At 46.1% G+C, this 24,734-nt stretch overlaps 1 protein-coding gene across 1 annotated transcript in view; it reads left to right on the top strand.

Moving 5' to 3' along the window:
• Nucleotides 1-21,051, top strand: part of LOC130147482 (protoheme IX farnesyltransferase, mitochondrial) — a 106,354-nt gene extending 85,303 nt beyond the window's left edge. The window contains exons 6-7 of the mRNA XM_056334669.1: nucleotides 4,954-5,186; nucleotides 17,878-21,051. Coding sequence (XP_056190644.1) covers nucleotides 4,954-5,186; nucleotides 17,878-18,320 — 676 coding nt within the window. The 3' untranslated portion in view covers nucleotides 18,321-21,051. The remainder of the gene's footprint in view (nucleotides 1-4,953; nucleotides 5,187-17,877) is intronic.
• The last annotated feature ends 3,683 nt before the right edge of the window (nucleotides 21,052-24,734 follow it).

The following is a 24,734-nucleotide window of genomic DNA, read 5'->3' as shown; positions in this document are numbered from 1 at the left end:
GAAAAATATGCAGGCAGCTTTAAATGGACACTTACGTTCAGGCTTACACTTTTATGTAAATATGTTTTGTGTGCCCTGTTTCCCATTAACACAAGGTCAAAAATTAAGTTTCTTACATATTTACATAACATCTGAACATGAATTGCATACAAGTGCTGGTTGCATGAATGTGCCTATTCAGAATTCATATGGGCTTTGTGTCTGTGTTTGTATATGAGTGTCAATATATTCACAGAGACAGGTCAAAGCATTAGATGCTGATGCAGGAATTTTCCATATTTCGAAATATCAATAGGTTTTTAAGAGGGAATTTTCTCTAATTTCTTGATTGTTTTTTCTTAAAAAAATTTTCTTTGAACTTTGCCCCCCTTTTTCATACTGTTTTTTAAATTGCAGATCAAACTGTACTTTGACAGTCATCTTCACAAAATGTTTTGCCAAAGAGCCAAAGACAGCATAGAAAAGCATGTGTAGTAGTGATGCTATTGATCTTTATAGATATTAAGCTTGCTAATGCTGCTGTGAAATAGGTAAAATAGTACATTCATTTTATAGATGGGCAAATGCTTTAATTTGTTTTCCCCTCTCCATTTTTCCAAGTAACACTGTGAGTCAATAAGTGCTAGTATCCATGACACTGGAGCCTATTAAATCAATATATTTCATGCACATGTGTGTAAGATCATTACATAGGTATAACCAGATCATATGTAAGTGGCAACTAGGTTCGGAGAATTTGCTGTTGCACATGAATTAAAACAGGCAGCTGCGTTGTCCAAAGTCTCCGTTAACAATACGATGAGTGGGGTCCACATGGATGCCCGGTGGTTGTGTGTGCAGGGGATGCCTGAATATCGGCCGCATGGGATTCCTCCTGCCTGCTCCCCCTTCCCCGCCCCAGACAGCTCTGGGTGTTCTCGAGCAATCCTCCCTGCCTGACCGACAGCATCTCTCCGGACACCTCTGTGTCAACAAAAGCTTTGAGTTGAATGAGGAGAAACGTGGGTCTCTGCTCCTCGTCCTGCACCTCCTCCTCCTCTTGGATGCTGTCAGTGGAGTGTGGCTGGGGAGAGTCCATCTTGGGTAAATGCTGTGGGAGAGAAATGTCACCGCATTTTCTTTCGGTCAGGAAGGGTTTGATTATTCAATGTTCAAGCTGAAGTTCTCTCAAAAGCTTTTAGTTGAATGTGAGTGTCTTTTAGCAGTGTTAGTAGGCAGACTTTGGCAGATGCATGCTCAGTAAAGGAGAAGGAGGAACGAGGCAGAACTACCAGTTTTTGGTTTTCCTTTAGGAGGTGTCCTATGTGGTGACAAACTGGGTATTTTAGAGCTGAAATTTGAAGAGAGCTCATTTGGCACTTGTAGTATTTTTCCAAAGTCTGATTTTAATCAGTCAAATAACTGAAACCAACTCCTCCCAAGAATCCATCATAAAACCTAGTTTCTTACTCAATATGTTTGCTTTCTGAGCTAGCTCCTTGGCCAATTTTCCAATGGAAGATTGCCTTTTTTTCCCATGGGAGCGATTCCCTTAGCATAAGTGAACGCCCAAGTGAAATGAGGCTTATGTACCAGCATCTGTCATCAGCCTGCACTTACTGCCTGAGATGGTTTAAGGATGAAGGAAGCCAGCAGAGACCCCGCAGCCACTTTTGACCACCGCATGAGGATTCTCTGGTGCTGGGTTACCCAGGACTGATGTTCCTGTGATGCACGCTGGACTGCGCGGTGTCACGAGGCTGTAGCGGGAGGAGCTGCGTGGTCATTAGGTGATGGGGCTAATTCAGTGACAGCTCAGCATCACAGCCTATCTCCTGCTCCAGAATGAGATCCTGCTGTCCTGTGTTCCCTGGGTGAGATACAGGCAGTCTGGCAAAGGAACGTGCACCAAATCAACGAGCCTCATGCTGCATGCCTGACTTATGACAGACCTAGTGTGAACACGGAGATGCGTAACAGTCCCTAGAAGACTACGAGCTAGTAGAGGTTGGAATACCCTGAAACTGCACTGATTTAAACAAGAGTCAGTCTTGTCTTATTAAAATACTGCAAGTCACTGAAGCAGAAAGAACTGCACCAGTGACTGAAATCTCCCAATGTTTTCCTCAAACATTCTCTCTTTCCCAATGAGGAGCTGCTTAGACTTCTCCTAGACCTTATAAACATGACATATTTATGTGAGAGTGAGTTGAATTCTCCTCTGCCTCATGTCTCACCAAGCAGGCAAGGTCCTAATTCCCGATTGCAGTGTCTTTGTGATGCCAAACAGTATTCTGAGGGGCAGAAACAACAAAGCTGAATCATCAGACCGCAGTTTGAGTTTCTGATCTCAGTTGGAGTTGTATTTGTAAGTTGGACAGTTACTCTTCTAGAAGAATTTTTACAGTTCCTTGATTGTTAAGGAAACACTGGAGAGAAGTAGAAAATGCAATACTTTCAGGATGTCCAAAAGTATTATAGTTCAACTGCTGATGAAGAACAACCGCCACTGACTTGATTCCCTCCCCTGAGATTGTTAGGACTATTACAGACCCTAATCAAACAGCCTCCAGGAACTTCCTTTTAAAGAGGCAAAAAGGAAGAAACCGAGAAAGAAAAGTGTGTTTTCATGCCTCAGGAACAGCACAGCTTTTCTGGAGGCCTCAGCCATATAACTTCACCCTTCCCTTTTGATAAAGCCTCTTTTTTAAAGGTACTTTGCCAACCCATCGGTGAGGGCAGCGCACGGGTGGTGTCGGGGCTGGCACCGGTGGGGGGACACAGTGCTGGCTTCAGCGGCGCAGGGGTCTTTGCACTCCCAGCCTTTGCCTTCCCTGCCCGTAGGAGTCGTGAGGGGCTGGTTTCTGCTGCTGGGTGACCAGCTGGTGGTGTGTAGCGTTCCTTTGGATCGGGAGTCTTCACTCTTGATTAGTGAGGAAAGCGCTCGTTGCATTAGGTCAAACTGTGTCTTCATTTATGTCTGTGAGCCCGGCGGGAGCCGACGTGGGCAGCCTGGCCTCAGAGGGTCACGCTGGTCTTTTGTCGCCTCGAGAGTGTGTATTGTGTAAATCTGGTGTTTACTGTCTGACTGTATTTTATTCAGGAATCAGTCAAGATAGATTTGTTTAACCAAACCCAGTCAGGCTTTCATTGCAGAGGGGCAACATCTACGAAATTCGGCATTTGTAGTCGGCGTTGAGGCAGTTTACGGTACAGATTGTGTTTTGCTGCCTTGCTGCAAAAGAGCACTGCTAGCTGCAAAACCAGAGAGCACAGCACCGTATGGCTCCTTTCACAGTATGGTTCCTGAAAACAGTCTTAAATTTTATACATCTCATTGTCAGTGGATGGCAATGATGTACCCTGCCTCTACTCCTGATATATTAGTAACACCAAGACTGGTAATGCTGCAGCGTAAATGTGCTCTGTGCACGCTCCGTAACCTAAAATCTGTTGATGGTATTGAAAAGCTGGATAAAATGACTTAGTCGATTTAATTTAAATTGAAGGCAGATCTTTAGTGTGAGATTTGCTCATTTTAGTTCTTCTAGTTATTTAGGATGCCCATGCCATACTGGCTCAACAAAGGCCTTAAAAATCAAAACTTGAAGGGTAGGATTTTTTGCTGATAAAACTCCCATAAAATTCATCCCCACCAGCAAATTTTTCTTATGAGGGTTGGAGTAGTGCTTGCAACACGTATTTTAGGGTTAAGGATTTGACCAGAGGGCAAAGTGATTGTAGAATACAAAGGCTGCATAGTTTTCAATTAGACAAAACATGTAAAGCTAAACTTCATGCAGAGACATTTGTGGCAAGCACACATATTTTCTTGTCTTATATGGATGACTAGAAGTGTGTGTTTAGCCACATGGGTTATTAAATGCAACTCAGTTAATGGCATTTTCCTCCCTTCCAGAGGTCTCCCACACCACGTTATTTCTTAGTGGCATTTAATTCTCTCTTCCCATTATACCAAACACCCTCGAACGAGCACATGTGAAGAGATCTCCGCCAGCAGCAAACGTGTTGATCTGTGCAAGGGATCACAAATAAAACTTGCTTAGGGTTGCATCATGGCGTGGTTTTGGTAGCCAAACAAAAAATCCTTGTTCGTCGTATTTGGGTGTTTATTGTGGAACTTATTAGCAGAAGTTTACGTAGCTTCAGCCACTTCCTTACAGATTTTAACAAGATTTTCCAACCTTCCCTGAGCTCTTAGCTGATGTGGAGTAGAAATCAACGGAAATCATTTGCATCTCTGATGTTTGCTGCTTTCAGCCAAACCTAGAATATCTTCAGTTAATTCCAGTCGTACTTAGAAGATAATAAGTTTTAATTTTGATTCTGCTGCCAGAATTGCTTTGGTGTGCTACCCCTGCTTAGCACAGTGTGTAAGCTAAATGGGAATGCAGAAAAATCAGCCCTTTTTTTCAGTAAAGCAAAAAAGTACTTTATTCCTGTTGATGTAATTTCAAAATGATTGAATGTACTCTTTTTTCTTGTAAATGCTTCCTAATTTTGTGTCTAACCCTGTTGCATCTCAGTCAAAGGATCCCTTCAATGATTGCAATCAGTTAAAAATCTGACAGGCTACAACCATCCTCGTTTACTCTAAACCCTAAGTGCTTTTTCCAGAGGTCAGAATTTACTAAGATTGAAATGAAAGAGAAAGATCTGCTGGAAGCACCAGCTCTCCGTAAGGGCTGTTTAGCTGCAGAGGCTGAATTTCTGTGGTGAACACGGTGCTCACAACAAGGATTGCCTGTCACTGCAAACCAGTAGCAAGATTGTCTTAACTTTTTTAGAAAGGCTTTTCTTGGGGTGGGGGGTTCAAATGGGAAAATTTGGGCTGGGCAAGTGAAAAAGTAGTAAAAATCCAATCTTAATTTTTGGGAGGAGGCAAAAGGAGCGGGACTGGTTGTTCTTTAAGACAGACTTGCGCTCAGTGTGTGTCTCCGGCTCTCTCCGCAGCCCTCTACTCGCTGTCTCTTTTGCTGCCTCCTGCGGCATCCCGGGAATTGCGCTGCTGACACTGGGAGTAAACCCTCTCACTGGTGCCCTGGGAGCCTTCAACATTTTCTTGTACACGTGTTGTTACACGCCCATGAAGAGGATGAGCATTGCCAACACATGGGTGGGAGCTGTCGTCGGTGCCATTCCCCCTGTCATGGGCTGGACCGCGGCGACAGGGAGTCTCGATGCCGGTGAGTATAAAAGCCTTGCATCGGGGTGAGCCGTTGTCAGCATTGCCTTTAGGGTATCTAAAAAGACCTGCTTAGAAGGAAATAAAGCTTGCTTTTTAGGCTTTTTGGTCTGATACTGCTTCAAAAGCAGGTACATTCTGCTGCTTGCGATGCCAAAGTCTGTTACAGCACGATGCCGTGGGGACTGAATGAGTAGACATGATGGTATCGCACTCCTTACGGGGCGTTTCAGGGGCAAACGTGAGCTGATAAAAGCCTGTGACCTACTGAATATGTGTTTAGGCCATCTTAAAAATAAATGTAGAAGGAAATTAGCGTCTTTGGGGAAGAAAATGTTACGTAATTTCAGGATTAAAACCATACCCAGTAAGATCCAGCTTAGATGGCAGGAGCTTTCAGCTGGAAAATTCTCAGATGTGTTTATTACTGTCTTCCCACAAGCCAGAAAATATCCTAGGAAGATTAATTTATTGATGTATTTCTTAATTGCCCATTTCTAAACTCTTAGTTTATGAATGTTCCTGTCCCCCCTCCTTGAAAAGCAAACGAAGATTTCTATTTTAATAACTGTGAACCATTTTTACATCCCTCATAAACCACTGATCTCTTCAGCAGCTAAACTCTGACACAGTTAGGGCTTGTTTTTTCCTGCCAGCTAGAAACTTAAGAATCAAAGTAGCTCCACATACTTGTATTCTGAAGAAACTAATGATTTCAATTAACAGGTCTGTTAAGAATTGTTTTAGTGCACACTCATCCCACAGTGTGGCATATTTAAAGCTTGAATAATACTTTCAACAGGAAGATTTTTAAACAGAAATTATTAGAATCAGTGCAAAATCTGTCCTTCATTTATGCTATGCACTTCTTAATTTCTATGCACTTCCTATGAAAGTCCGTCTGAATTGGCTTTGTTGATGTATGTTCTGATACAGATCTAATCCAAAGTTAGGATGAAAGGTTTTGTGGGTGTGGTTTTTTTTTTTAAATGTATGCACTACTTCTATACAAACATTTACTTCTTTCAAAGTTTTTTTTTTTACATACATTTAGCCCTGTAAATGGTATGTATGTGTATGTATAGTGTCTTGTGTTCAGGAGCATGTAACAGACACCATTAGAAGCTCTGTATTTCTGAAGAGAAGACAATGATTTAAAACTACAACATGTATCATTTTAAGAATCTCATCATTTGGCTGCAGATGCTTACACCTTGGATCTTAGGTTGTTTAGGGATTTCTGTTTTGGTTTTGGCACCTCACTGCAGAGTTGACGTTAGAAGATGACTCTCACGTGCCAATGCTTCATCTGCAAAGTCCAGCCTGGAGGAGCGGGAATGAAGAGCTCCATCTCACCAAAAGCCCTTGCTGTAGTGCCTGTCACGGTTCAAATTTTCCCCCGTGGTTTTAAGATGGCAGCTAAACTGCTGCAGTTAAAGCCCAGCACATTAAGGTAAACTGGCACTGATTTTCCTTGCCTTTAATTTGTCAGGTTACAGCTTGGTCTTTGAGACCCGTTTTGCAGAGAGCTAAGCTGTCCCTGTATGGCGGGCAGCAGGGAGCACCGCCGGTGTCCCAAGCAAGCTCTTCCTCTCTAATTTACAACAGAAATGGGGTTACGTGTCCCTCTGCCAGCTCTGCTGTGGAGGGGATAATCTCTGGCAATGATGACAGCAGTGGAAGATGGTAACTTTAAACCAGCAGAGCAGACCTTGCCAGAACATGATGGTCTGCGCTGGTACATAACCCAATCTTGTATTGTTTGTTCTGAGTAGCTAAAACTTCCTACAGCCACCTCCCGGTCTGTGTCGGCGCAGGCAGGTGGCTTGTTTAATAGAGAGAGAAGTGTTACTGAGGTGATGCTGGTCTTTGCAATGAAGCATACCTGGGGAGAGTCTGGAAAACGGTCATCTGAATGTAGTATTTTACTGTATTTTCAGCATTAAAAAAAACCACTTCCCCCTCCAAAAAACCCCACAAACACCTTGTAAAAAAAAGGGGAGAAACAGAAGAAAAGGATTGCCTTGTAGACTATGATTTTCAATGTTAAACATTTTACTATTGCAAATGAGAAGAGAGTTCAGCACCTGGCAGCATCAGCCCTGTGCAGAGTATAAGCGTGCATCTGCGTGCATACATACGTGACGTGCAGACCTGCATCCTTCTCTGACCAGCCTACCCACAGTTGTTGAACTCATTAATAATGTGTAATTAGCTTGGAGACTTAACCTAGTTTTAGGTAGAGGTGTGAAAATGCATTTGCACCTCATTTAAAGGAAAAAAAAACCCAAAAAACAACGACCATTCCACTCAATAACAAAGAGGAATGTGAAGGAAGGGAGTTGGAAAACTAATGAGAAGAAAGGTTCTCACCACTTTAACTGGTGATTTTTTGAGTTTACATTTTCCTGTGGATTTTCTCTCCTTGTAATCTTCTCACAGCAGCCACACTGGTATACGTGTTGCTGGTTTTAAGAAAAACAATATTGAATTGTAGACCTTTCATTACCATTTGAGGGGGGTAACCAGGTGTTACACTGTACTGTGGGGTACTGGGACAACCGTGGCCGCGCTCTTCTGTAGTGCCAGGGGTTCAGTAACATCACTGGCATGGCTCGTGGATACTGCAGCGAGATGCTGGAAATGCCTAGTTTCCAATTCCAGAGATAACAGTGTCTCAGATTGGAGCAGCCTTTGTTTTAATTTGTCCTCATTTTGTTTATAACTTCCTTATTTCAAAGACTAATACCTTATTTCTTGCACAGGCAACAAATACGGCATATTTGCAGATAAAAATCTGGGATCCTTGTATATCCAGTGATGCAAACGCTTGCTGGTATTCCTTACGCTACACATCTTTTTCAGATCTTATGCTGGTTCCTAGTGATGCTTGCTTCCATTTCTGCCCCGATAGGTAACTTTAATTATATACTTTTAAGCCTGATTGACCATCCTGTCCCCAACCCTGGATTTTGTGCTAACATAATTTAGAGAAAACCTCACATTTCAAATGCAAAAGATAAGGTTATCTCTGGGAAGATGTGGAATTCTTTGTTGTGGGTTTGGGGGGGGGTTGTGGCTTTTTGTTGGTTGGTGGCTGGTTTTTTTTTAATGGCAGCTGTTTGAAACTGATGAAAGATCAGGAATGTTAACATTTCCTCACTGGGGGAGCTGAGTGCAGGTGAGATGGTCAAAGGTGCATGATAAATGTAATTTATCACATACCTATCACTACCACGTATCTGGTGTATTTATGCAGAACTTAACTGCCAGCCTGTGATTTGCAGTAACACGTTTGCTTCCTTGAAAGCAGATTTCATTGCTCCTTTGTGGCACTATTTATTTCTAAAGAGATTTGTTTTTCTAGTAAATCTAGACACCCTCAAATTATTTCTCCTGATTTTACAAAGGAAGAACTAGCAGGAAAATAATGAAATTCACTTAAAGCGTTAAGTGATAGCGTAAAGACAGGAAAAAGAGGCAGACTTGGCAGCATGTTCTGCTCTGTGCTGGATCCTCCTCCTGCGCAGGATCCGTGTGCAGGATTGCTCCTGCCTGTGCCACGCCGCTGTAGAGCCGGTGCACAGCCCTCTTTAGGAAGGAACGGAGCTATTTATTTTGGCACGTGAGAGGCACAACCTAGATGTGCTTTAAATTACTCTTGCATTGCCGGTCTTTCTCCCCAAGCTAATGCCCCAGCTTGCTTGTATGAAATGTTTGTTGTCCATTTGAACTTTTTATTTCTAGTTAGCAGAAAAACTGAAGCTGGGGTAAATGTTTCCAAGTGCCATAGCCTGTATTCCGCCTTAGACATTTTCATTTTGTGCTTCTTCCCTTAACCTTCTTGTGCTTACGTGCTGAAGGCTTGATCCCAGCCTGCAAGCGGTATCGGTGACTTAAAGCCGAGCAATTCAGTGCCACCGTGTTCATATAAACCACCCAGTTAGATGGAAGTGACAAGCAGGGGTCCTCAACATAATGTGCTTATCAGTTAAGGGGATTTATTCTGAGTAGGTGGCAGCGGCATAGCAGATAGCAGCCCTGACAGCAGAGCAGACCTTACAGACCCGTGGTGGCCTAGGAGCCGTAGGTATTACTGCGCCAAAGAATGTTTATCTCAAGAGACTATTTAGTTTATCTCAGATGCTCCACTTCTGGTCTTGCTTTCCTGAAAGACATCTTGTACTGATTTTCATTCATTTTCAGAAATTTAAGTAATTCCTGGGGCTATGGAATTTATAGGCTGAGTATCAATTGTAATCATGTGGAGGCTGATTTTTAAATTGCCTTTACTTTGTAATTCAAATTGTGTTGTATGGTAGACATTAATTATGTCAGCCAACATCTATTTACAAATGGGGATTTAAAAACCGGCAGTTCTTATCAGCTAGTGACATTTGGCAGATGGATGGTTTCAGTAACAAAACAAAATGAAATGGGGGCGGGGGGAGGGCTGCACCAAACGTGTCAGTGGCTGGAGCCTTGCATACCTTCCCTGGTGTAGCACTTGTCTGCCAGGAGGAGGGAGAGCAAAGCAACAGCTTAATTGCCTGCCAGGTAAGCTCAGAGATGTTTGTGTCCCGTCCCGTGGCGCTTTCTGAGCTTTCAGAGCCCCTGGAGGTGCACACAGCTCTGGGGGGGCAGCCCCCCGGCGCAGGGCAGCTCCACCGTCCCGCTGCAGGAGCAGGGCAGGCTCCAGCTATACGCTCCCTTCAGTAGACTCAGCTTTTTGGGGTTTCACTTCTCAGATGAAAGGCAGCAGAATTTGCGGTCTGTTCCAGAGGAGACAGAGATATTCATGTCACTGACATACGAGAATTGGAAGCTGGGGGCCCAGGAGTGTGCTTTGTGGGGGTAAAAAGTGAGGCAGAGGGACAATACTAGTAAGCAGCTGGTCTGAATTTAGGACAAAAGCCAGTGGGCTGATTTTTTTTCCCCTTTCCATCCTCACAAGAGACAAAAGAAATGGCAGTTCCACCGTGGGGCACCTGGGGGGCTGGCCCCAGGAATTCACAGGCACCGTGCCCCACGCATGGCTGTTGGGGCACAGGGAGGAGATGGGGCACTGTGACAGCCCCTGCGCCCCCGGGCGTGAGGCACAGCACCCGCAGGAGAAGCACCGATGTTCTGGGTGAGTGACGGAACATCTGCAGGAGGAGCAGGACGGGGGTCTGTGGGAGGGACTGCCACCCTTGGGTAGGTGGGAGCCCCAGAGGGAGCCTGGAAGAGGCGGCTGATGAGGAGCCCCTGCGTGGCTCTGCAGGGCTGCAGTCCTCTGCCGAGACAGGTCCTTTGGCAAACCCTTCCTAAACAGATCTGCACGTAACGAATGGCCAGGGCAAAGACCGTATGTTCATCTCACCCAGCAGGCTCGCTTTTTTAGTGGCATCTGTTGCTGGGGTTAGCTAAGACAAGTTATGTACCGCATGGCTTTTTTTTCTCAGCCTTGCCTGTATAATGAAAGGTCTTTCCCTGTGAGGCTTTTGGCCGTAATAGCCTGTTGTGTGTCACACAAAAAGTGTGCGTGCCTCTGTGTGACTATATGCAGACAGCGTTTCTCCACATGGGAAGCGTACCTGAGGACATCTGGTTTCCTCCTGTTAAAGGCGGTGGCCGGGAACGCTCCCTCGAGGTGAAAAACCCCATTGCCAACTTCATTTCCCATTCCTGGTGGACACCAAGGATCATCCTTTTGTTTTGCAGACAAGCCGTACGCAAGGCCAACATCCCCTTCCCTTTATGTGCTGCAGCAGAGAAGTCTATCGCCGCTCCGAGACGCTCCTGTCCCACAAGTCTTTTGTGCCATCCTTCAAAAGAAACGGCTATTGAAACCCATGACCATGAAGCTTTTGAGTTTTCCAGCGTTTTTCTCCGTGCCCTTGGTTTACATGACCGTGTAACCTTGAAGGCGCACAATCAGGGCCGCGCGCGGGGCGGTGCGTGCCCGCACTGACAGCCGGCACCATTGTCTGCAGCCCCGAGACCTTGTGCAAAGCTTTACAAGCGAGACTTTCCCTTTTTGCCTTCTCAAGGCTGCTTAGCAGCTCACGCGGCATCTGACACAAGCAGTAGCATCTGCTTTGTTTTCCAGTGGAAGCAGAAGTGCCGGGTGCTGCCTTGCTGCGCTGCTAACGGAGGAAATGCTGCGGTGGGGAAATAGGGGGGAATTGCATCCGTTTGGTTAAGGTTTGCAGCTAGATAATTCCCAAATGTCTTTGTGTTTGAGAAGGCTTCATAATCGCAAATGAAGATGTAAATTTTGTAGCGCTAATCCCTTTTCTACTTCCAAAGACAATGGGAAAATGAAATAGTAGATAACATTTTTCCTCAGGAGTAATTGTACAAAGGCAGTATCTTGAACACTTGTAATCGGAGGCTAATTGATTTACCCTAATAGTCATGTTCCATCACCAAAACAAGCTGAAGGAAAGGCAGTAATCGTCGCACCTTCCAGCTCTCCTTCATAAACAGAAAATGCCATCGCCAGCTCAATAAGCCAGTCCTTACGTGTCAGGACACTACGGCTGCGTTATGAACGTGACTTTTCAAACCCCTCTGAATATTTGTCCAAATTCCTCCAAAAAACCCTTTGGGTGTTTAATATTACATTGAATCTGTGATGGGCAGCAAGGCTTTGATGAGACTTCAGAATCTTCCTTTACCCCCATAATTGCTGCGTATTAGAAATCTCCAGGGCAGACTACTGTGTTAAACTTGTTGTGAACGAGCACAAAAGAAAAGATAGAAAATAAATGCATTGGGAATGTTTCCAGTACGTTTCCTGCAAGTATACCATCCTGTAAAACTCCTGCAGGACCACAGTGAAGAGTTCTGGACCGGTTGTGTTAAATTTCCTCTAGAAGAGGTGAAAAATGCAGTCTGAGACAGCACGGTTGCTTGCAAGCAGGTGGATACAGCTGGACCAAGTCAAGTCTCTGAGCTCTAATCTACCTTGTCTGGATTAAAGAGGAGTAATTTGTTCAACATCTTTTAAGGGAGGAGAGCCAGTTGTGTGCTATCAAGTAAAGCAGTGTGTGGTTGTTTCCTGACTACGATCCATTAAAAGGCTGAGTTTAGGCTACCAAAGCCTTCCCCCTCCTGACAGCAGCCAAACTCGTACCAGTTTCCTAAAGACAAAAGGCCGGTGCTTTCCTCTAATAAGTCAGGGAGCTACCAAGGTCTGGAAATAATTTTAAAATTCCTTCACATTATTCAAGGCAGAAGAATTACTAAAATTGTGCTTTAAGCAAAACAGCATTCTTAGGTTGCCAAGGCAGTAAACACCAGCTTTGGGAAATGCAGTAAGATTTCAACATCTGTTTTGGAGCTGATATTTTAACCATTCCATGTTTATTTTAATGCCTGGTTGGCCACTTCCCAGTCATACATGTGCAGCACCAAAGCAAAGACAGGAGGAGTGAGTCCGTTCTTGAATGGATGCTGCAGATCAGCTCCCCCTTCCTTATTTTTTTTATTTTATTGATTAAGTAAATAAGAGTTTGTCCTGTCTAGAGCTTGAAAGGGATATAAGAGGTTTGCAGAACACAATGCGGAGGGATGGCACTGTGTGTTGTCTAAAGAACAGTGAGGAGGATAAGGACAAATAAGTTGCTCCCCCTCAGCATGTTTTCAGGAGCCCGGTGTCGATCCAGCAGCCTCTGCAGATAACCTGGGACGTGGTGGCCTTGACTTGTGCCAACCAGCCCATGTTCAGCCGCCTGCCCGGGCTGGGTGGGCTCCAGCTGACCCTGCTCTGGAGGCTGCTGCTTCCACCAACACACGCTGTGCTCCAGCCCTTGCCCGCTCGGAGCTCAGCTCCTTTTCTGCCCTGGAAGAGCTTGCCTTCAGAAATGTTTCGGAGAGTTTCAACCTGATCATCCCAAACTATCGTGCCTTGTTTAAGAAACAATTCAGCTGCACGTGAAATCATCGCTACTGCTCCACGTGCCAACTGCACAACGTATAAAGCTCCTTGATGATGAAACGTATTGTCAGCATGTAAGAGGCGTATTTCAAATCGCTGCTTAAGAGAGTGACATCCTCAGCACGAGATGGTCAAGCAGCATCCAAACACTACTTCTGCCCTTTAGGGGATGAGAAAATAGGTTTGTGGTCCTGAGGTTGCTTTGCATGAATGAAACTGTTCGCTCAGAGTGATGCTACCAGCATGATTTCTGTTGGCACTGATAGCTTGGCAGCTGAATGTGCCCTCTTTCTTGAGTAGATGCCGTATAGAATCGCACCTCTTACATCCTTTACAGCACTGAGAAGTTTGGGGACTCGCACTGGGATCTGGAGCTTCCCGTCCGTGGGTCACTGATCCCAGCATAAGCCCAGGATGGGCAGGACAAGAAGCTGTGGCCACCTGATTGCTATGCTCTCCTCTGCCTTGTGTTAACCACTGGCCAGAGTTCACACCCTGCAAGGGCTTACACCCTAAAAACCATCTCCCAGTTTCCTGCTCATAGGTGCTCTGCTTAGCAGAGAGGCCAAAAACTCGGTGGGCTCAGGTGCTGACATTGCTCCCTTGCCTGAGACTTGGAACATCCAGCAAATGAGGTCATCAGATAATTGTTTTAAAAGGAGTAAAATGTAAAATTTTAATCAAAGAGGTACCACAGTGCCTTCTTTACACCGTGAAGAGCGTAATTTCAGAGGTGGATGCTTCTTGCTCTTGCAGTTTTGAAAATTTGACTGTCAGCTGCTGTGGTTTGCAAGCCTGCTGTCACTAGTTGCTTTTGGAAGTCTCATCTCACAATTATTTCCAAGTTTTACCCAAATTTATTGAACCTTAAAACGTCTTGTCAAGCAGTTTCCAAGTCACTGTAGAATTTAGTGTCGTGTTTGTTTTAGGAAAAGTGCAATTTATAAAGCTTCAGTATTTCACTAGATAAAAATATATTTACAGAAAGTACGAACCATTTTATACCTTCTTCGATGCCAGCTGACATTTTTGCTTTTTCTTAGATATTGAAATAAAACCCTCAGCTTGTTCTTGTTTATTAAAAAGAAAATCTGTTACTATTTAAATACTAGTAAGAGTATTTAGGACAAGAAAAACAGCTTAACCTTAACATTCATGATGAACAGTAAAACCTGTTGTTTACCTTTAACTCTGTGGGTGCTGTCGGACCTACCTGCTCCTCTGCAGTCCTGCAACTTTTGAGATGGTTTAAGCTAGCACAAAGTGGTTAAATAGTAGGAACTCCGCAAGAAAACATTTTAGACGTGTTTTGCACAAAGAGGGGAAGAATACTGGAAACCTGGGTCCTAAATAGGCTTCATTTTTTTTTCCAAAATTGAACAGGGCTTGTTCACCAAGTTACCAGGATTTGCAAGTGTCTGCTCGCAGCTGCCCTGGGTTCTCACACCGGGAGGGTGAGCAGTTTTGAGGTGGTTGCAATTGGGCTAAACCTGCAGTTATTAAAAATCAGGCCAAAAAAGCCAAGGAGTTGGGGATACGCACAAGGCAGGTATTTGCAATCTTGCCGTTTATAAACAGTTGTGGGAAAGCTGCAGGATCTGGTGCTAGCTCCTGCTGTCCTGCCTGCCCTCGGGTGTCCTGGTGCTGCGGAGGGGCCGGGGGAGCCGCCGGGCTGCAGTGCCCGGGGTGCCGGCTGCCTCCCGCTGCCTGAGCAAGCGCCGTGGCTCGGCTTGGATGCCGGCTCTGCTTTGCAAACTCTATGCCAGCTCCATATCTTACGGCTGTGAACAACCTCATCTGGTCTTCACTTAATTATAAACTCCACAGAGAACAAGGAGATTTGTGTTGATTAAACTGATTTCCCAAACTGTTGGGAGCTGCGCAGTGGCAGCAGAGTAGGCTCTGCGCTATTTTGAACCAGGTTAGTCTCCAGAGTTAGTCTCGCTGTAATATTGCTTAAAAACACTGCTGACCTAATTATGACATAGTTAACATTCGTCTAGTAATTAATGAGTATTACAGTGTCTGCTCTGGGCTTGACAGGATTCCTACTGTGGGCTCATTTGATGCTGAATTGTGCTCTACCATGTGCTGTGCTTTGCAAGTCATCAGTCTTACGTGACACTTAAAAATCTCTGACAACCTGACAATCTCAGCCTGGGCAGAGGAAATTACAGGATGTCCAAGGCACATGGGAAACTAACCAAAAGATCGGGTCACTTAAAATCCTCATAATGGGCTATTAAATTGTTTTACTGTTCAGCTTCTCTGTAAAATATCAATTATCTCAATGGTTGTAATGTAATCAAAGTAATTAAATTCCAAAGGCTTGCATGTAAAAACCAGAGCTTTGTAAATGGGAATCCAGCCTCAAGTAGTTTAGTCAGTCTGTTTGTGTTTAAAAGTTTCTCCAGATGACTTTTTTTTTTTTTTTTTTTTAATGGTGTTACAGTTAGAGAACTGTTAAAGGTTTTTGTGTGTTTGAGGTTTAGGGTGTGTGTTGAGCTTGGCTGCACACAACATTTGAACAATCGAGTAAGCAAAGCCCGTGTTACAGCCGAAACACAAGGATGCAGCCCGTGGCAGATGAGGAGCGGGCTGCTCCATCACCGTGGGAAGCAGGGACAGCCTCTGCCTTGGCCCGGGCTCCATCCCCTTAACCTCCCTCAGCTGACGGGGAATTGTCGCTCACCTTTCACTGAGTTCTGAAAAATGGCAAGCTAATGGCTCTAAAGCGCTTCAGATGTGAAACTTGAAAAATATTCCTATCTTAGGTTTATCACATTCAGGATCTTGCCTCCGGTGATATGTTTTACAAGAATAGGAAAAAGCTAAAGAATGACATATTACAAGAACATTTTCCCAATTGTTTCTCCTGGTATAGGGATTACTACCCCTTGACTAAGTTTTATTTCTGTTTTTTTCAGTAAAGCTACTCCCTTAGGTTTCAGCAGAACTGAATCAAATCCTGGTTTGTTAGGGCTAAAACTACTTTTGTTGCCATGATTTTCTGAAATTAGTGGTAGTTTTGGGGCGCACTATTTCCAACCATCTTCTAAAAGAGATGGTTTATAGAAGGTGCTAAGCATCCACACCCTGAAAGCTGACTTTAGTAGGATCGATTGGAGGATTTGCAAGTGTTTTGGGCTGTAGTCCAGAAAATCACGTGTAATTAGTGACAGGCAATGTTGTTCCGAATGCTGCATGCCCAGTATATGAGCGTCTGTCTCCATGCTTCATATAATCAGCTTTCAGAGCCCTGTGCTCACCTAATGGAGTATTTGTTGCTCAGTTTAAAAAGCAATGAGACAAGTCTTTTATACCACTCCTGGATCTTATAAGCAACTGGAAACCCCCATTAAGGCTAATGAACCGTTCCTTCACTGGCTGATGAGGTAGGGCCAAAAAAGCGCCTTTTTTGCAAACTTAGATTATTATTTGCATGACAACAGCAGTGCAAGGTGCACTGTTTAAGACGTGAACTAGACATGCACAGCTCCAGGGAACACACAGCCAGAACAGCCGGGGAGAAGCTGTGAACCGTGAAGCAGTTCTAAAGGAGACAGTCACTTGGTCTTTGTTCGAGCCCCAGCAGTGGCTGGGGAAGAAGTAGCGTTTGGGGAAGAATTTAAATACATTAACCTGTGTGCAGATAAGTGTTGCTGTTTCTGTTTCTGTCAAGTCATTAAGAAAGTGATAGACTCACGGCTCCAGCTGAGAAGTAGTTTCCATAGAGAATGAGCTCATGGAGGCAGGGAGATGTAAAGAAAGTGTTAATGCCAGAGCAGAGTGTTTGAGAGCTGGGGAAACAAAAGGAAAATCCAGGAATGCTCATAATGTGCAACAGCCTTGGGGGATTTTTTGTGTCTTCAGACAAAATTAGTGAAGGGAGTTTAGTCTGAAGGCCTCCTTGAAGCTCACTGAAATCAGCCTAGAAGCTGCTTCTGCCTTGATAAGCCCCATCCTGAGAACAGCTCTGAAGAATGTGGTGCCTCCAGAGCTGCTTTTTGAATGTAAAAGTAGCTACCTAGTGGTAATAAGAGTTACTTGATCAAACTACATAGAAGTTCCTGCAGTTGGTTGGAAGGAGTAAGAAGTTTTCCATCTTCTGTCACCTCCTCAGCAGCTTCTGCCAGTTCTGCCTCCTGCCCAAGGTCCGTAGTGGAGGCGCTCCCTGCTGTGAGCAATCCCCTCTCTTCGTGCACCGGGCAAACGGAAAGCTTGGCCGTGCTCCCCGCTGCCAGGGTGCTGGCGTTTTCCCAGTGCTCGGGAGGAAGCGCTTATGCTCCTCTTCTGCTGTCACCGAGCAGGGCTCCGTGGTTCTGGGCGGTGTGACACTGCTCTGCCCAGGGGCTTTGTTATTCTGTAGACGCACCAACTCGGGAAGCCGGGAGTAGGAGCTAGAGGCTCCCAGGAAAACAGCCTCCTGCCCAACTTCACTTCATTTCCATCAGTCTTCCCTCAGGTTGAGACTGAATTGGTGCAGAAGCCAATTAGTGATGGTTCGTTAGGAGGAAGTGACTTGTTGAAATGCTTTGCAAATTAAACGCTCCAAAAACAGAAGAACCACCATGCGCAACCCTGTGTAAGTGCCGTTAACAACAGAACGTGTTGTCTCCCAGCACGTGCCTTGTCTGCGGCACAGGGCGCCGTGATGGGGCCGCAGCGCTGCTCGGTTGCAAACGCAGCCTTCACCTGCTCGGGCCTTTATGCAGCGCTTCTTGCGTGGCCCTCTGATGCGTGTTTCCTTCTCTCTCCCCCACTGCAGGTGCGTTACTGTTAGGAGGAATCCTCTACTCCTGGCAGTTCCCTCACTTCAACGCCCTGAGCTGGGGTCTGCGGGAAGATTACTCCCGAGGAGGGTACTGCATGATGTCTGTCACCCACCCGGAGCTGTGCAGGCGCGTGGCTCTGCGTCACTGCCTGGCCTTAATAGGACTCTCAACGGTGGCTCCGGTTCTCGACATCACCACGTGGACTTTCCCCATCATTTCGCTCCCCATCAACCTCTACATCTCCTACCTCGCCTTTCGGTTCTACAGGGATGCAGACCGCAGCAGCTCCAGGAAGCTCTTCTTCTGCAGCTTGTGGCATCTGCCGATGCTGCTGCTTGTCATGTTCACGTGCAAGAAATCTTTCCTGGAGAAGGAAGACAAAGGCGATCTGCTCGGTGAAAGTCATGGGAGGGCTATGGAAATTAGATTGCCTTAAATGTCAATTACTTGTCGTCCTCGTGACACATCAGGTAGTATATTTTAGTAATTACAAGGGGGAAGCCTGTGGGGATCTGTTTGAAGAAGAATCATTTGTGCCTGGTGACCACTTCATGTGATAATTTTCTATTTTCTTCTGAAGGGGAATGAGAGCTTAAAGCATTTGTGAGCCTCAAGCCCTGTTCACTCATCACAAATTTCAATTTAGCCTACGTCAGAAGCACATCACTTTGGGATGGCTTTCCGAAGTGTCCATGGGTTGTGGTCTCTTGTCTCGTCGATAGGTTTTTACTTAGTCACATGCGCACACTTACTAACCGCCTGCACTGGCAGCCTTGGCGAAGCCGTCGGGAAGCGACAGATGAATGATTTATCACCCCTCCTCCCCGAGCATCCTTTCCAAATTAAGCTTTGAGGCACATGGTGGGTTGGGTGAACTCTTTCTCATCTCTATCTGTGCCATCCCCGCTCTGGTGTCACACAGAAGCCTTCAGTTTCTGAGGCTTTTTTCAATCAGTTACTTTTCCCAAGGTTCCCATTCACCCCCGTAGATTTTTAGCTTTCATACAGCTGGCACAATGCTAAAGGCATAAAGAAAACTGGCTTTCAGCACACTACACATCAGCATTTAAACAAACTCCAGATGAACAGCGCTTTTATAGCATATACCTTGAACACACTCTTGAGCTGTTCTACTGTACATCCATCACGGGGAATTTCGGACTCCCATGTGGTTTTACGTCATTAGGATTTGAGTCCCATGTGTCAGATCTTCAGCTGGTAGAAACTGCCATTGCTGTTTATGTCAGTGAAGTTTTGAAAAGGTGTAGGAGGTGAGAACCAGATCTCAGAGTCTGGTAGTTTTAAGGCTTTTCTATGCTAATGTGTCTTGTGCCAGCCTGTTCGGTCTTGGTGTCCTCGGACAAGCTCTGGACTTGCATCAAGAGCTTGAACTGTATTTAGTATCACACTGCGGTGGCTCAGAGAGAAGGCTTCACTTATGCGGTTTGTAATTGATGAGGAAAGACATTTTACAGGAAAAAAAAAAAACCACACGGGAATTTTTATCTAATACTGCAATGTTCAAATTACTGATGCGACCAGCATGTCTCAAAAGCAATTATTGTGGATGGTCTCATTAGGAAAATGCATTATCTTTGTTAACTGATACACTGAAGAACGTTTCTAGCCATGGTCAAATGTGCTTGCGATCCCACTCTGGGGCTGTGGCTCACCCTCAGCCTACCTGGGGCTGGCTGTGACCTGCTGGGATGCTTCTAAAGGCAGCAGCATCCAGGGCAGACAAAGGCTGTGTTATAGTTTATTGTGGTAGTTAGTGCCTGTTACGACTTGATTTGTTTTCACGCCAAGATTTCTTTCCCATGTGGAGAGGGACTGGGCAGCACAGTTGTGCATAGATCCAAAGATACAGTAACAACTGAAATAGGAGACACTGTCTCTAATCTGATCCCGAATAAAGCCCTTTGGGAAACGTCACAAATCTGCCACCACGTGCGTATCACGCTGACATAAAATCTTCACTGGCTACTTTCATGATCCAGGCCTAACTTCTGGTCTCGGTTATGCTGGTATAAATCAGGAGTGACACGGTTAACCTCTGTTCTGCTGGCGGAGGTGCTCGCAGGAGCAGAGCCACCTGTTTTACATGGCTCTGCAATAATCAATTGTAAGATTTTCTGACTCTCTCAAGTGACTGCAGATGACAGGACTGAGTTCCCTCTTACTGTTCGACTGATGGACTCCGTTGTACTCGAGTTACTGTGGGCAACACTTCGTAGAAATGTCTGGAAGCTGTGCAGCTCCTGAATTTGTTTTAAAAACGCATCCAGTCTTCTCTGCAATAAAGTGCATACTGTTAAAAAAAGGAGATGAATGCTCAAAATCTGTTTTAAATAATTCATTTATGATTGAAACCCTGGTACGGTTCAGTTAATCACAAAGGTATTGGATAAAGTTTTGTGGCATTTCTCGCAGCAACGGTATTCTGGCTCACTGCAAGGGCAAGGACAGCATGTGAAATACTGGTTTATTGTGCAAAAAGCACATTGAAACTAAGTTGCATGGGAGTGGAATGGGTTTGTGCAAAACCAAAGGATTTGGTCAACCTTTAGCTGGGAGAGGAACCTGAAAGGAACAGATGGCTCACAAAACCCACAGATTTTGCTCCCAGAGGCAGAAAGTGGTGCTGAAACAGGAGGGTTGTGGTTTTCTCCTAAGTCATTATAGAGCCAGGCTTCAGGATAGCCTGCAAGTACCGGGTGCTGTCCTGACAAACTCCGTTTTGATTAAAGGTCCCAAAGACATACCTGTGGTTCCATTTTGAAGAGCAGTCATCTTCATGTCTTGGGCCAAAATGTGTAACATTCACGGGTTTTAGGGCTAGACAGGAGCTTAGTAATCATCACTGAGTGTCTGCAAAATGCAGGTCACTGAGTTGCACCAGCGTCTCCACACCCAGTTGCTGTGGCCTGGAGAGAAAGCTTGGGTTTAGAATGAGTGGATCTGGGATTTGAAAATAAGAAAGACCCTTTTTTTTTTTTTTTTTTTTTTCTTAGAAAAGAGCTTTTTGCATCTAGAAGGTGTTCTCTGCTTTGCCACAGAATGGCTATGTGTCAGGTACGGATGAAGCCATCTGCTGTCATTTTACTGCCTTTAGGACGTTTTGCTGTTGCATGTGCTTTGAAAATAAAAACATTACCAAACTGGAATCTTGGTTGCAGACGGGTAGCACAGTAGGTGCACTCGGGTGTCCTTTTTGATGGACAGTGCACAGTGGCTGGTACCACTATGGAAATGGAACAAATACTGAAGCATCTGCTCTCATCCAGGGGTGTTTGTGGTCCCTGTGACCGTACGTGGAGGATTAATGTCAGCCATCCCTACCCCAGTACTGCTGATTGCTGCCCACATTCCACAGGGGGAGAGGCAGGTGAGGTGTGTCAGTGTGTCCAGCTGGGATCGCTTTGTGCAGCCGGGGCAATGCTGGGAGTTAAACCTGGGCATCCTGCATCTCCATGCTGGGCCATATAAGCATCAGGCTTTGCACAGCTCCTTGAATCCGAAACAGCAGCTCCAATGTAGAATTGCAATGTAGTTTGGTTTTTTTTTTCCCTTGTCCCACTGAGAGAACTTGAATGTAAGTTGTTTGTCATCCTGTTATCCCGGTTACTCAGGATCTTGCCGTGAATTGGTCCTCCTGCAGAATACCTGCTATGTATGTGGTAGTGAAAAAAATGGCAGCAATGCGCCATGTCCCTCCTGCCACTGGGTCTGCTGGTAGCCGGGAGGGTCCCATCTAGGTGTTGCTGTTGCCGTTGCAGTGGGCACCACGAGAAGCCTGTAGCGAAGCTCACAGAGAAATCTGAGCCAGTGACTCAAGGATGAAGCTGGTTTTAGTCTATTTGGATTTTAAACCTTTTGCGTGGTTTTGTGGATAAAACAGTAGCCCTGAGGCTCAGGGGATCTTCATTCTTTCCAGATCTCTGTTGGAGAAATGTGCTCCAGCTATAAAACAGGCACGGTGACATTTCACCTCGTTGGGCAAATAAATAGCTTATGTTTTTGTCAGTCCTGTACCCATTTTTCCATACACCCTGTAAAAAGGCTGATGGTTTGGGGAGCTTTGCAGAGAGCTGGCACTGGGTTCCCCCCTGCTCCTCTTCTTTGCTCTGACCTTCAGCAAGTTGCCTGATCCCAGCAGGCCAGCGTGGGGAGCTGAGCTACGCGCCTGTGAATCGCCCCAAGCTCTTGGGTTTGCAAGGAGACCCCAGGTCCTGCATGAAGCCGCTCGCGGTACCGCAGCATGGCAGGCATTCCGGCAGGCCAGGCAGTCCGCTGGGCTCTGCACTTTGTTCCAGCTTGAATGAGGAAACCCAACCCCTGCGCACACAGCTCTTTCCCTTCTCGTTTCCCCCACTGGGTTGTGGGTTTTTTTTCTCGCTTCCTGTATCAATCTCCGATATAATCTGCCCCAGCAGAGTAACACATTCACACTCTCCTGGCTCCAGCAGCGTTTCCCACTCAGCCAGGCCACGGCGTTTCAAGGCTTACACAAAACACACACGTCCTTTTCAGTTCTGACAATCCCAGGAGAGCAGGAATGGAAACAGAGTGATACTATTAGAAATCATTATCATTACAGATAGAAAGCGTGTTGTTCTGGTTGCTCTCCAGAGGCGATTAGATATTCCCCCTTCCTTGGAAACACAGGCTGTCTACAGAACACTTTGCTGTTAAAACAGAAATATCAGCACTGTTTGCCTACCAAGGAGCTCTGCTGGAGGTGGTAATGCTAGAAGCTCCGTTGCAGGCTGTTCCCGATGGTGTTTCTTAACCAGGCAGAGAGCCAGCCCCGGCGAGGGCTCGTGGGACGCAGGATGCCACTCGCGCTGGTGGCGTGTCCTTCGGCCGGTCCCTTGATTCTTGGTGCTGCTATTTCTTCTTCCAGTCATGGAGAAGGTCAGTCCTGCAGGGCAGGGCATGTCCCCTGTGGGTGCGTGTCCAGCACTTGACCCTGCCAAAGACAAGTCAGAGTCTGGTTCCAATGTTCGTCACCTCCCAAACAGCGTGTTGTTGATTTGGAGTCAACGATGACAAGTGAGTTGTGAATTCAGAAGTGCTGTTGCGGAGGACCCTCCTCCGTGAGGGTCCCTCAGACTGTGACTTGCTGGGTGGCTCCATTGATGTTTTTCAGCTCCCTCCGAAGTAAACGTACTGCAAAATTGCAGGGCTTTGACGCAAAGGTTAGCAAGGTTTGGAGCTGCTTTCCAAACCCTTCTGTCGACTGAGCTTTCAGTATTTCTTGAACGTGAGATAGTCACTGTGCCCTGCAGTGGTCTGGGTTGCCACGTCGCAGGGGTCCCTGCCCCTCCGAAAGGTTGCTCAGGCCCAGAGCGGTCAGAGGCTCCCTGGCCCAAAGAAGAGGGGGTCTTTCAAGCACAGCATGTGTGCAGTGTCCCAAAGCCATTTAGACCACCATCAGAAGTGCATGTGTTTAAAAGAGCTGGCAGGAATAACTCTCATCAGCTCTGCCTCGTACACTTTCCGTCACCTCTGCTTTTCTGCTTCCAGACTTTTAACTGTTTGCACTGAAGATTTTCCAGCCTGGGTCAGCGCCTCGGGCTGGGGTTTAGTTTCCAGTGTTTCAAAAAGGCACGGTTCAACTGTTTCACAGAACAAGGTTGGCAAAACGAGCTGTTTTCCCACAATGTGGAGACATTTTTCCTACCGCTCCTAACCAGTTCTGGCACCTCCAGGCCTTGGACCGAGAACTGACGATTTGGCAGCGGGCTCATGCGAGTTCAGGTTGGTGCATTTATCCATTCTGGGAAGGTACCTTGTGTTTCCTGGAGTCCCTGAGAGGTTACTGCTCCCAAATGCTTGTTTGAGCGTTGCTGCTGATACCTCTGAAGTGATGCTCTGAGTGGAGTAGGCAGATACCAGACTGGGGAGCTGGCAGGGAGCTGCTGCACTGGTCCTTGTGCTGCTGCCACGGTCCTTGTGCTGTCGCTGTGGTCCTTGTGCTGCTGCCATGGTCCTTGTGCTGCCGCTGTGGTCCTTGTGCTGCTGCCATGGTCCTTGTGCTGCCGCTGTGGTCCTTGTGCTGCCGCTGTGGTCCTTGTGCTGCTGCCATGGTCCTTGTGCTTTAGCGACAGCAAGGACTAAAAAGACGTGCCTAGAAGGGAGGGTGCCTGGCCATCCCCATTAGAGCTGGGAAAGTTGCCCTAAATTCACACCTGTATTCCCACTTTTCTACGAGTCCTGCTGCAGCCGTGCCTGTCGAGCGAGGCAGTGTGATACCTGAGTTGAGGTTTTCACACCTCAGAGGTGTGTGCAGCCCCAGAGGCCAGGGCAGTTTGGTGCTTGAGGTTTTTTTCCCCCGGTTTTGCTGTACAAGACACATGTTCTGTCCTCTGCTCCCCTCTCTAACACTTCCTATTGTAACCACAGCTTCCCTTCCATACATTTTTTTCACAAAACATTCTATAAAGAGCATTGCTTGTACCCATCTAAACTGCAGCTGTAGCCAGACTTAAACAGAAACACAGACTTCGGGGAACTGCCCTGAGTGACTGGAAGCAGAAGGGCTCTGGTCTTCCAGACTGACTGAACTGTCCCTAACTGGGACCAGTTGGGACATTTTGCCCATCTTCCTCCGCTGAAAAGCAAGAAAGGGGGAAAGGGAGAGCAGCATCCCTGCAGGTGGGGTAGAGACCAGCCCATGGTGCTGGGGAGGACAGAGCTTCCAGGTGGGCAGGAGGGCTCCACCGGTGCCCCTAGAGAGCTGAGAAAGGCTGGGAGATGTTTGGGATTTTTTTTTTATTTTTTTTTTTTTGGCCAGGGAGAGAAGGCACTGTATCAAATTAAACTTGAAACAGAGATGCAAACGTGA

Source organism: Falco biarmicus, chromosome 1 (genome assembly GCF_023638135.1).
Source record: "Falco biarmicus isolate bFalBia1 chromosome 1, bFalBia1.pri, whole genome shotgun sequence".
Lineage (NCBI taxonomy): Eukaryota > Metazoa > Chordata > Aves > Falconiformes > Falconidae > Falco > Falco biarmicus.
The sequence above is the reverse complement of the archived record's forward strand: the minus strand, read 5'-3'. Positions and strand labels throughout refer to the sequence as shown.